This window comes from Molothrus ater, chromosome 19, assembly GCF_012460135.2.
Source record: "Molothrus ater isolate BHLD 08-10-18 breed brown headed cowbird chromosome 19, BPBGC_Mater_1.1, whole genome shotgun sequence".
In the NCBI taxonomy this organism is placed as follows: domain Eukaryota; kingdom Metazoa; phylum Chordata; class Aves; order Passeriformes; family Icteridae; genus Molothrus; species Molothrus ater.
In genome coordinates, this window is record NC_050496.2 from 2,925,215 (window position 1) to 2,938,316 (window position 13,102).

General features: G+C 37.5%; 1 protein-coding gene across 1 annotated transcript in view; it reads left to right on the top strand.

The window, feature by feature from the left end:
* Positions 1 to 13,102, top strand: part of B3GNTL1 (UDP-GlcNAc:betaGal beta-1,3-N-acetylglucosaminyltransferase like 1) — a 108,390-nt gene that overhangs the window by 17,704 nt on the left and 77,584 nt on the right. Inside the window, exon 6 of the mRNA XM_054516848.1 lies at positions 12,549 to 12,644. Within this exon, the coding sequence (XP_054372823.1) occupies positions 12,549 to 12,644 (96 nt within the window). The remainder of the gene's footprint in view (positions 1 to 12,548; positions 12,645 to 13,102) is intronic.

Below are 13,102 nucleotides of genomic sequence, written 5' to 3' on the forward strand. Positions count from 1 at the left end.
TTTTCTCTCTTCAGAAAACCAGATCTCATTACAACAGTGATACTCTTTTGCAAATAAGTATATAGGTTTGGCTAATGTCTGTAATCTAAAGGAGAATGCCTTTTTTATGTAGCCTTTCCAAGTCATGTGAAAAGCTGCAAAGGATTGGCTACAGCTATGGTTTATCTGCTTTTAATAATTAAGGAACTGTAAACCATAGGGAATGTATGGGTTGTTACCAGTGATCAACTGGCCTAAAGTTCAGCTGAAGATTCTCTCTATGCCTGCCTGTAAAATTAAACATTATTAGAATTCCATTCTTTATTCCTGTAAAATAAACTGTCAGAAATGTTCTATGAGAGAGTTTTTCTCTGATCGATATGATTTTGGTTTTATATGATTTTCTTTGATTAGGATCAATGTTCTTTCGAGAGAGTTTGTGCATATGTTCTACTTATCCAAAGATTATATATATATATATATATATATATATATATATATATACTTGTTGTGCATATATATGTATATATATACTTGTTATGGCAGTCAATACTACTGACAAAGATACTCCTTTATAAACTTGAAAACTGAGTTTGTTTTTGTCAGCAAAATCATCCTTATTGTTTCCACATTTCTGACATTTTCTCTTGTGATACTTCAATGTGCCAGAGGTTTCTGGAAAGGAAAGGTTGATTGACTTGGTCTGCCATGAAGGTGTTTCCTGTAGGTATCTGAACAAAACACACAGTTTTGGGATTATTGCTCTCTGTCAACAAAACACCTTTTGAACTTTTTGAACTCCAAAAGACACTTTTTTGGCTGAGGGATGTCTGCCAAACAACCTGCTGCTTAGCAGTGGGATGTGTACCTGCTCATCACACCACCTGTATTAGGGTTCTTCTGAAATCTGATCCCTTGCAATGGGATTTATTAAATTGTAGCTTTAATAGTACCTGAGTAGCAGTTAACCTAATTCACATTACAAACACAATAAAATGATAAATCCAAAGTTGTTTTTGTTCTGATATCCATCAGTTAATGTAATTCTGCAGTCAGATGCCAAAAAACCAGAAAGGCAAGTTGATCCAGTATGCTTGTTTTATGGAAATTAGTGCTAAGAGCTATCATATTTCTTGCTTATATGGCTTCTATAGATGTAAATTAAAACTTTTAAAATTAGACTAAATTCAACTAAACAGTTTGTAGTCTTTTTTAGGAAGTATTTCAACTGTTTTGTTTATATTCTGTTATACTTTAGTGCCCAACAACCCTCAGTACGAGCTGTTAAATGACAATCAAACAAGTAATAAAGAGGACCTGAGTAGACAGAAGAGTCTTTATGACCTCTTCTAAGCAACACAAACCTGTTTCTGCCATGTTCCAAACTCAGGTGAATTTATGGTCCTGTTTCAGTCTGGTATTTGTGGTGGCCCTGCCTTGGCTGGGTTCTGTCACTCCTCAGAAGGATGGGGTGGAGGGAGACAGAGAAGGTGGAAAAAACCTGTGGGTCAAGATAAGGTAATTTATTTTTTATTAAAAGCAAAAGGAGCGGTCCTTTGGTCAGTTTGGATCTGACTGCCTTGCCCACCCTCAGCCTTGTGGAGAGGGAAAATGTTGGAAAGAGCCTTGGGAGCAGGGCTCAGAGCCCTGGTGTGTTACCAGCACACAGCACTGGGAGGGCTGGAAAGGCAGAATTAACTCTATTTCCACCAAAGCCAGCACATTTTCCACGTTACAGGTACAGAAAATGTGTGGGATGCCTGGGTGAGGTGTAACCTGCTGGGTTAATGTTGGATTTTACAGAATTCTAATTCAAAGGTCTGAAGGAGAAAGGGGAGCACATCCAGCTGTTTCTGGTGAGCAAATAGATCAGATTGGTCCAGGGCCCCTCAACAGTTCTGACACAACTTTGGGAAAAGTTGGCCTGCTCACAAATCTACTGACCAGTGGCAGCATGGACTTGTGCTCTTAAAAGAATGATCTCTCTGCTGTCCTCAGAATAATCATGCCATTCAATTTGCTGGCCTTGGAAGATATTTGGGGATGTTTGAAGGAAGTTCTGTTCTGTGTTTGAAGTTCTGGCTTGGCTTCAATCAGTCTGATAAACCAGAGTAGGTGGAGGGGAAAAAAAAAAAAAATTAAAACAAAAAGCAGAAGGTTGAGAAATGCCTGTGAAGCAGTGAGCTTTTTTGGTTTGTTCCTGAAATTCTGATTTGCAGAATTTGCACTTTCCACTGTTTTGCAACTTCTCCTGACCTGGATTTTTGTCTTTATGCAGTCTCAATATACTTTCAGAAATTTTATTCCTAATCCTGGTCCTGCTGATTGTTACTGGGAGTCAGATTTGAAGACCACTGCTCCCAGTGGGCCTTGATATTGTAGGCTTCAGTCTGCTGTTTTTGTTACATTCATCTGCAGGTAGGAAAATCTCCAACTCTGCCCACCAAGAGAAATCTCCCAGGTCCTAATTAATCCCTGAGGTTCTTCCTCTTTTGTGTTACTCTTAAATGCAAATTGCCTTACTCTGATTTGAAGCCTGGTTACTAAACAGAAGAACCAAAGATATCAGATGCCTCTGGGATCTTCCCAACAAATTAGTCTTTAAAGAAACCTGTGTCTCCATCTCTGGAAAAGCAAGAAGCTTGCCCCAGGTTCAGATACTGGAACACTGAGGTAACAGCAGCAGCCTTTGTGTCTCATTTCCTGGATCACAGACTCCTTAATTGTGCTTTAAAGACCAAGTTAATTTCTGTTCTCTTAAGTTGCTCTTATCTGGACACTTTTTAAAAATAAGGCTTGAGGGTGGAACTGTTCTGACCTTGGAAATGTTCAGAGTGGAGGATTTTGGATCTCAAAATACAAATCATTAATGCATTGTGCTTTTTGTTAAAGCACAACTGCTGTCACCTTGTCCTCTGATGACTATTTTACATCATCTCCAAGTCCCCCTCACATGGATTCTGTAATTAGACACTCTCAGAAGACACAAGTTTTTGAGAGTCTGTGTTTATACTACAAATTCTTAATTTATATAAAATTATAAATAATTTATACTATAATTAATTTATACTACAAATTCTTAAGTTCTGCTTAAGAAATATCAGGCTCAGTGCAAATCCCTACTTTTAGCAGTTGTGAAGCTCAGGAACATCATTCTGGTTTTATTTATCCCTAGAAACTGCATCTGTCCCATTTATCAGGATAAGCCAGGTGTTGCTGATTTACCAACCACAAAACATGTATGCTTTGTTGGCAGCTAATTAATAGGAAGATTCAAGCTTCCATTTCTTAATTCTGAAAAAATCATGCCTTCATATCTTATTCTGTGTTCTTCTGCAGCTCCAACCTGTTGTATGTACTGGTGTTCTACAGAACAACTTCCTAAGTTTGGAGTAGCCCAGGAAATTATTTCCCAAACCACACACACTGTGCTGTTTTTCACTCTGCCTCACATTTATTCCATGTTATTTAATTTCAACAGTGTTACCCTCTGAGAAGTCACAAAGATTTTTGTTTCAAGGAGAGAGGGGATGTCAGTTGGATCTGCTCTCTGCTTGCCTTGTTGCTGGATGCTTCCAGCAGGCCCTGCTCTGGGCATGCTGAAGGAGACTCACTGGACCTGGGAATGATCTTGAAGACACTGAGTAACATTTGAGAACTTATAAAATAACTAAACTTTTCCTCACTGTCTCCTACCTCAGTGAGAAAACGGCTGGAGTGAGAATATGGGCAATAGAAATAAAGAACATTTCCTTTTGTTTTCTCTGGCTCAGTGGGAGGTGAATCAGTGGCAGTGTCACCACGAACACCTTTCTATTTGTTGTGAAATTACAATCCTCTGTCTCAAGCAGGTAGGATACCTGGGTGGGTGAGAGAACATGAATATACATTTGCATTTGTTCAATGAGCAACTCTCACTATTTTGCATCTCTAAAGCAGATTTTTGGCATATTCTGTAGCTTGGCTTTAGATCAGGAGCAGCAGTGCCTAAAGCCATTTTTATCTGTTGATTATCTGCCTGTGTTCACCAACTGCCTGAATTCTGCATATCTTTGATGGTTAATGTGGCTCTAAGATAGTTGATGGGATTGAGTGAATTGAACAATTCCTGGCTGGCACTGGGAGCTGGTGGCTCACAGACCTGTTCACCTGCCCTGGGAGAGCTGAACCAAATATTGCACAGTGGGCCAAGGAATTGGAGAAAGCAGCAAATGAATGAGAGCTGAGCTGCTCCTTTCTTTAGGGCACAGCTCTAGGCCAAAGGCATTGGCTGCTTCCCTCCCACCCCTGAACTTCACAGATTAACTACATTTAGAAGTTAAGAGGATTTTTTTTCCCCTTTTGGTCTGGAAACATATATTTTTCAATTCTGAAAGTCATAATTTAATAGATTTTTTTCATGTCACTGTACCCTGTGCTGTTCTGCTTGTTGGGACCTGTCACACCTCTCTGCCACGTGTTAGATAGCAAGACTGTTTTTTCCTTCCTCCCTCCCTTGGAGAGTGCTCTGCTTACAGAGGGCACTAGTTTGAGTCATATGATTCTTTTCTTGTGGCTAAAATGATCAGATCCACTTGATTCTGTAAGTTTGTGGTGTGAAAAGACAATGAGTGTCTGTGAGGTTTGATTAAACTGCCATAAAGCAGAACTACATAATGCTGCATGTTACCTCTCTGGGCTCCATTTCAATTCAGTTCTGTATCTCTATTTAATTTGCATCCTTCCTGTGTTCAGCGAGGTTGTTGGTGATCTCTCATTCTGTGTCTTCAGTTCTGAAGTCCAGATTTTACCATCTCCCCTTAAATTCTTTGTCCTTCAGTTGTGGCATATAGCTTAGCAGATTTTCCTTTGATAAATGCTTTTATTTTGGACACGAAGTCGATTAAAATCTTCTTTGCATAGAACTTAAATAATCTTTTTTTCTCCTTAGTTAATTTAAATAATCTTTTTTTCTCCTTAGTTAATTTGCAGAGCTCTCCTTGTGCCTCCCTTACTCTGCAGGATTGAGACAGATCAGTGGGAGCTGCTCGGGCCTGTCCCAGCAAGCTCTGCCTGTAGAGGTGAATTTTAATATAAGAATTAATTCGTCCAACAGCTATTGAAGAGACATTCATTGAGTACTGTCATGTCTTGGATGACAAATCCAATTTGTTTGCATGAACCTCTTGGCAGGAATTGGCTCCACTAAAGGGGCTGAGTAGATCTGAAGAGGGTCTGGTCTGTCTTTGGTATGGACAGCAGGAAAATGAGATTATATTCCTGAGGTGATTAGATGCTGCTGTTGATTGTCCAACATTTTTTTATGTCCAGAGGAATATTTTCATGGACTAGTATTAATTATTCTGGTCAGCAGAATTTTTTTTATATTCATTTCCCTTTTACTGCAAACTATTATCAAACTACCAAGTCTTGTACATTCTTCTCCAGCATATGGAAAATATAATTCTGAATTAAGGCTACCCAATATAGATACTTATAAAAACATTTATAGATTTCACTTCAGGAAATTGTCATTAGAGGCTTTTTAAAGGAATTTATAAGTATATAAAATTTATATATATATATTCAATAAGTAATAAATAATAAATTAATAAGCAATAAATAACTTTTATTTTTATATATAATATATACAGAAATAAAAGTAATTATTGTTTATAATTTATTATTTATGATTTTTATTAATTTTATATCATATATAAATAATTTATTCTTTTCAATAATCTTCTCTCTTGGTTTGGAGAGTAGAGACTAAAGCAGCAGTTGTATGAAGGTTTTGTCAGAAGTGGTGACATTGGAGTATGTCTAGAGGAAAAAATATGATTCCTTTTCTTTTTTTGCACTGGAGAATATGAAAATTCTGTCTTTGACCATGTGAGAGTATTATTTTTACATTTTTGGTAATTAGGCCTTTCCATGTGCATCATCCAGATCTGCTGGAATTCAGCTGTGTCTTTGCTTTTTATTAGGCAGCTTCCTTAAAGTTAGTTTTTAATTTGGTATTTCTGAAAAAAGCCACAGAACATTTTCAAAGTCACGATGTCAGCCTAGGTCTGTTCTACATTTAATCAAATAGCCCAAATGGGAAACAGCCCAACTGACACGACTTTGTAATTAAATTTGTGTTTAAAATGCCTCCACATGCCAATAACACCATCAAATGATTGTGATTACTGGAGTTTGATATTCATGAAAGACTGACTGTAATGTATTTCATTCATGTCAACATATTTCATTTTAAAAATTATGTCTGAAGCATCAAATGTTTGAAAATCAAGATTCCCTCCTCCTGGCGTTCAGACATTTTGCTGAGGTGATAACTATTGCAATCCAATCAGACTTTGTGAAGCTACAGACAAAAGAAATTGCTATCTCTTCAATGATATTTACTTGGAGTTTTCCCCAAAATGTCATGTTCAAACTTCATGAATTCACACGTGTGACACCATCTTTTTAAACCTATCTGTGCTGTGATGCTCTGCTGGGCTGTTCTGATTACACCATGACTTCTTCTTTTTAATATAAATTCACTAAAGAAGATTCAGACTTCCTTGGTTTTTGATTACTCTCGTTTTATGTGCTGAAAATAAACATGTAACATCCTTTTGTGGACTTTGGACTTGAACCAGGGTCAAGTAGAATGTGTAACAGGTGTTCTTGAATATGGATTGCTCCAAGATAGAAGCATCTGTGGAAATGGATATTCATCTGACCTAAAGGCTTCTTTGGGGAGTCAGCAATATCAACATATTTTATAATTTCTAAAACATGTTTTCAATGCACCAGGGTGTATTTTGTATATTTACACCTAATGCAAATTAACTCACAGGTGTCATGTTTTGAAGAACAATTTCCTCCCTTGGAAATGATTGGGAGAGGAAACACATTTTACTACCTTCTTCCTGCAGTATATACTTCTGGGAAGATTTGAACTGCATAAAAATATTTCTCTGGTTTATTTTTCCTTTTTAATTGCATTAAATAGTGATCACAAAATCTTTCTTAAAGGAAATTACTGCATAAAATTACTACAATAAAAATAATTGAAGTAAGGTTTGGAGACAGCAGAGGGGACATCTACCTTTCCTTAAGACAAAAGATGTGGGCTTCATGAACTAAAGCTGCTCTTAAACATTCAGGATAAGGTAACTCTTATTAAATAACTCTTATAAGAGTTATTTCGTACAATTTATTTATAAACAAATAACTCTTATTAGCTTTTTATTTTAGGATTTTGCCATCTGTGGGTTCTCATAAGGAGGCATACTGGGGAAAAAGGTGTTGTGCCCTTGAGATAATCCTCCCTATTTTACTTGTTATTTGATAATCTTTCTTTTCACTGAACTTTATCTAGGATCAGATGTTAGGATTTTCCTAATTACAGCATCACTAAGTACTTAATGACATTCTCTTCAAGGAGGTTTACATCATTCTGTCATATTTCTAAAATGAAACAGAACACTGCACATTCTTCCTCAGAATGTAGAATCAAGTTCTGTACTTTGTATAACCTTTGAAAGTTGCGTTTATTTTGTACAGAAAAGCCATGGATTTTTTCATGCTAAAATGGATATTTTTTCAATACCTGTTTCAATACTAAAGCTCCTTAAGAGAAGATACATTATATGAAGAACTCCTGGGTGTGTTTGTACATCCAGTGCCCACTGCCTTGTGGAGAGTTTATGCTTTTGCCTGTCTTTGTTCATTTCCTCTTCTTTTAAAACAAGGGTGGAAAATATTGGGATAAAATTGAAGACCAATTATTTTTTCATCCTCATTTCCTCTTTAGTACATAGGCTGCCTCCTGAATAAGGAAGATTGTTTGTGGTAAAGGAAGCTGTAGTGATTAAAAACTCAAAAACACCACATCTGCAGAAAACGCCTTGGTTTTAATTATTGCCGACTCATTTAAACTTTGTTTCCTCTCTCCCGCTTCCTTTTCCACTTCAGTGTGCAAGGCAAAACATAAAACTCCAAAATGATGAAACTAAGAAACATCTCCACCTGACTGTTGCATTTCAGAACCCACTGGTGAAAGTTGGGACAAGTTCTGACGTGTCTGACTGGGTACAGAGTGCTGGGCTGTGCACACGTCAGACATGGGACTGAAATTCTCTTTTTTCACCTCACAGGACACTTTTGTCCCTCACAGGACAGTGGCTAGAGGTGGCTCTGAGCAGGATTTGGTAACGTGTGTAGTAATCCTGCCCAGTTCCTCTGAATATCAGCATAACTCTGAATTTACTGAATGTGCTCGTTGGATCTTTATTGCCCGGGTGCTGTGACCTGGAGACCCTCAGAGTTATTTTCATCACTATTGTTATTTGTGCTGCTTTAGCTGTATCATAATCCTGTTGTTCTGGCTTTACAGTTCCCTAACTCCTGAAGATGTTCTCAATGCAGTGGCATAAAGAACATGCCTGTGGCATTCATTCTGATAATGTTATTTAGGTACAATTCATTAGTCCACTCCTAATTGTGTGAAGTGGTAGAGTTATTACAGCAGAGAGATTCAGGTGCCTAAATACAGACCAATAATGCCATTTTTACCCCTGTCTGAGACCATCTAGACAGGACTGGCAGATGCTGGAGGCTTTTGGTGAAGCAGTAGATGAAGCAGTTCTGTAGGGCCACAAACTGATCCTGCATTTGGCCACTTCTTCCCCACAGAGCTCACTTCAAGCCACTTCTGTTTATAAAATTTACTTGTGTTGCCTTTCAGTGTAGGTATTTGTTGGCACTTAAGATAAATCCCCTATTTTGTGCTTTTACTGTTCTTCCTATTACTGTTTCTTGCTGTCATAAAGGATAAATTCTTTTATATTTTTTCCAGAGACACCAATGCTGATTGCAATTGAATAAAAAGCTAAATGACCTCTAAGTTACCTTTAATACATTAAAAAAGTAATTATCTCTCTAGAAAGCAAATTACCTTGTTGCTGTGGTAGCATAAAGGATTTTCTGCCCTGATGAGAATTTTACTTTTTCCTGAACTGCCATTGTCCTTTGCTATGAGCCAGAAATTTCTGTTATTCATTGTTCATGGTACTGCTTCCTATACAAATAATATTAATATTGCATTTCAGCAAGTTTCCAGTTGGAATAATAATTTTTAAATAAAAACCATCCTTGCAGCACAGGATAGATGTACATCTGACATGACTTTTGCAGGTTTTTATTCCTGTGATGTGCTGTAAAAATAATAATAAATAGTAATAAATGCTAATTGCATTTATTGTATATATTGCATTGTTTAATCTAGGTACAGGTATGTGCCACACTCCAGCATTTGTAATAATAAAAACAAACTTGTCTAATTAGATCAAAAATTAAAACTTGGATGAACTCTATTTTTGCATAGAAACAGATACTTAAAATAATGTTTCTAATGCAGTTTGTTGGAAGGACTGAATGGGTGAAATACACCCAGAAAGATTTTTATCAAAGTATTTTAAATGTCATGAGAGAAGCAACAGCGAAAAACTTTTCACTTCAATTTGAAAGCTCTAAGGAAACATTGAGTGAATATAAAACCTCTGTGAGGCATGGAGGAAATGGAACCCGTGTGCAGTTGCTTGTGCTGCCACACCTTACACAGGGGAGCTGCAGGAAACTGTTTGTGCTGTAAATAATCTGATTTTCATTGTGTGAAAGAAGCTGGTTACACGAGCTGGGCTTTGCAGATGCTGAATCAAAGGCTCAGCTCGGTGGTGTTTATCTTGCAGGCACAAGTCAAAAATCCCAGTCACGTGTCAGAGTCCCATGGGGAGGGAATGGCACAGCTGAAGTGCACAGGGGTAGGGGATTTGCTGGGCTGAGGATCTGGAAATAAACTTGATTGCACCGTGGCAATTTTCACATTTGTCTGCAAAAAAAACTTCTTAAAATGATGATAAAAGTGGCTTTGAGTGGTGCTGGTTCTACAAATGAGAAGAAAGCAGCTCTTAGGGCAGAGGGGAGTGCAAACACAGCACTTCCTACAGCAGTTAACTTGGTTAATGAGCTTGCAGCTATTCTCCTTTTGTATTCCAAAGTTACATTTCCAAAGATTGTGCTCCCAAATTATGGCTAAATTCAATGTAACCCATTGATTTTTCTCACTTCAATACCAGTAATTCCTAAATAACAACTTTATTTGATGAGGATTTTCACCTAATTTTTTTTTTTCATTCCAAAAGGCTCAAAGCATTTTAAGACCTGAAATACAGGAAGTACTGAACCAGTGTGATGAGTTAAAATTGAGAGAAGTAAATTGGAGCATGCAGTGGAATTATCTGTGTGGCTAGATGAAAAAGGAGGGAATTTTGGCTGAGACTTGAAGTCAAACTCTAGAAATTACAAACAGTGATGTATAATCCAGAAAAGAGCTGTCCAGGATCCAATTTAATGGCACTTCTGCTTTCTGCCTTCACCTCTCCTCATGTGTGTACAGATAATTGATCAAATCTGTTCCGTTTCCTCTTCAAGTGTGAGGAGTTGGGATTTGAACCAGTTGTTCTTGGACTTCAGGGAATTACAGTCCTTTAGCTGAGCACCTGGATTCAGCATTTGCTTTAGTTTGCTTAAATTACCAACAGCATTTATGAAATTATCAGTCTTCTCAGAAATGAATATAAAAATGTGCAACTCTGTCCCCTGCTTCTAATTTAAATTTCAAGCTGCCAGGAGAGAGATGACTGCACTTCCTACTTGGCTGTAATTGAGAACCAGGTTTTCAGAAAAGAAATTTGAAATTCTCCTTTTTAATATCTCACCTTTTCAAAGTTCTTTGTATCTGCTCAGCTTCACTGTGACTCTTTAAATAAAGAAACTAAGTTTCCATCTTGTGTTGTTAGAGAATAGCTTGAGATATAAAACAAAGGTATTTTTTCCCTTTTACCTTTTATGCAGTTTTGCAAGTGTCTTTGTAAGTTAGAAAAATCTAGGATAAGTAAGAGAAGACTAATGAGGGCTTGATTCATGAATACTAGAAAGAGTTCTATTTTTAAATAAAAACCATCCTTGCAGCACAGGATAGACCTACACCTGACATGACTTTTGCAGGTTTTTATCTCTGTGATGTGCTGTAAAAAAACATCTCTATGAACTCTTCTAATTGATATTCAGTGTAAAAGAATTTTAGGTTAACCTTCTGAAAATATCTTAGTATTACTTAGCTGTAATGTGAGGGTTAAGTTAGGATGAAGCTGAAGTTTTCCACTGTAATTTGTTGTCGTCATTGAGGAAACATTTCCTAGTTCAGAGACATTCTGGTTTATTCTTCTGGGATAAGCAAATAACATTTTCTTTTTCTCCATGCTTGTTATTTTGATTGTATTTAATCATATTCTAAATTGTGATGTTTCATTGCCAGCAGTCCCCCAGCAAGATCTTCTTATGGTGTTTTTGTTCCCACATCAAAAGTACTCACAATTGCACATGCAGAGCTCTGGCCTGGCTGTTCACATTCCTCTGCAGTTTAAAGCTCTGCAAAAAAAGATACCTGGAAGATTTATTAATGCTTAGGGTGGAAAATAAACCAAGGGAGTTTCCCACCTGTTCTTGAACAGAACTTCTCAGAAATTAGTGTTCAGAAACACTGAAAACCTGTGGTGTTAGTTCTCAGTGGACAAGCACAGCCTCAGTGGGCATCACCTTAAAAATCAGGAAGAGAATGGAGAGTTACAGCATGATGGGAGTGCAGTAGTTGGTATAAAACAGTTGGTATAAAACAGTTTATACTTTGCATGAATAATTGAGTCCTGTGGTACCCTGAAGGTTTTGTGTAGACTGCAGATTTCAGGAAGAGCAAACAGCAGATTTCTGTCCAGTCACACTCCTGGGGTTCTCCTCAGCTTTTTCCTTGTCTAATCAGAGATCTGTGAACAGTTCAGTGTTTCCATGAAATTGCATTAATATGTGTCTGTGCATATATGTGATCCTACTGATATTCTTTGAGACATACTGGAAGCTTTCTGAACACCTACTGGCATAATAATATTAAAATTCATATTTAACCCCTACAGCTACAGAACAGTATTAGATTTGGAGATATTGCTCACATGGGTGGACGGTGCTTCAGTGACCAAATTAAAATCAGGTCACTGATTTTAATGTTCTGTCATGAACAAAACAAATCAGAATATGAAGGGGATTGTGCTGATTTTATATTAATTAAAAGTAGTAGGAGGCATTATAGGTTATGGGACTGTTGGCAGGATTGTCTGGTGTTACTCAAGTTCCACTTTTCATTTGCTGGAGTAACTTTTGGTTGAAATTTTGCATTCTACATGTCTGCCTATGGAAAATTTCCTTTGAAAATTTCAACCAAAATGATTCCAATATTCCCAAAAATGAGGTTATTGGAAAGATTCTCCTCAGTGTTTCCTAGAGACCTTTAAAGTCTGTAACTATTTACCATTTGAACAGAGCCACTGTACCATATTACCTTATGAACCTAGAAGGGGGCTAGTAAGGACTGTGTAGGTAATTCCTGGAGTTGCCACGTTCTGGGTGTTTGTTTTGTGATACTGTTTTGTTGCCACGTGGCTGTACAGAATTTAACCTAAGGGATTTGTGTAATTCTGCTTTAGATTATTGGTTGCCAAGTCAGAAGAGAGCCACTGGACTCCACTGAACGATACACTCGCTGGATCAATGGCCTCAGCCAGGAACAGCTCCTTACACAGGTACCTCTGCTGCAGCTGGGTCTGAAATTGCAGAAAAACAGCATGGCAGCTTCATGTGGATGGGCTTTTTTCAGTCCATCAGTTGATAGGTTATCAGATTTAAACATGGTTTGTTCAAGAGAAGCCAAGGTTGTGGTGCAGTGATCATTACAGAGCAATGGCCTCACCCTGAGTGAGAGTGAAGGTTTCAGGTTTGGAGTGAGCCTCACATGTCTCACTGCTGCCTGTCTTAGCTACATATGCTTTCATGTTCTAAAATTAAGGTTTTCTTTTCAAAAAGTGGATTTCAATACAAAAGGGGGAAAAAAAATCTTCCTTGAGAATGGTTCTTCTCCCACCCAAGGTACTGACCAGTCCTGTATCTGTTTAAGTTTTGCTTGGGATCATTTTAAAACAGCAGTTCTGCAGGCATTAAACATTGAGCTCATTATACATTGTTTGTAAGTGAGATGCATCTT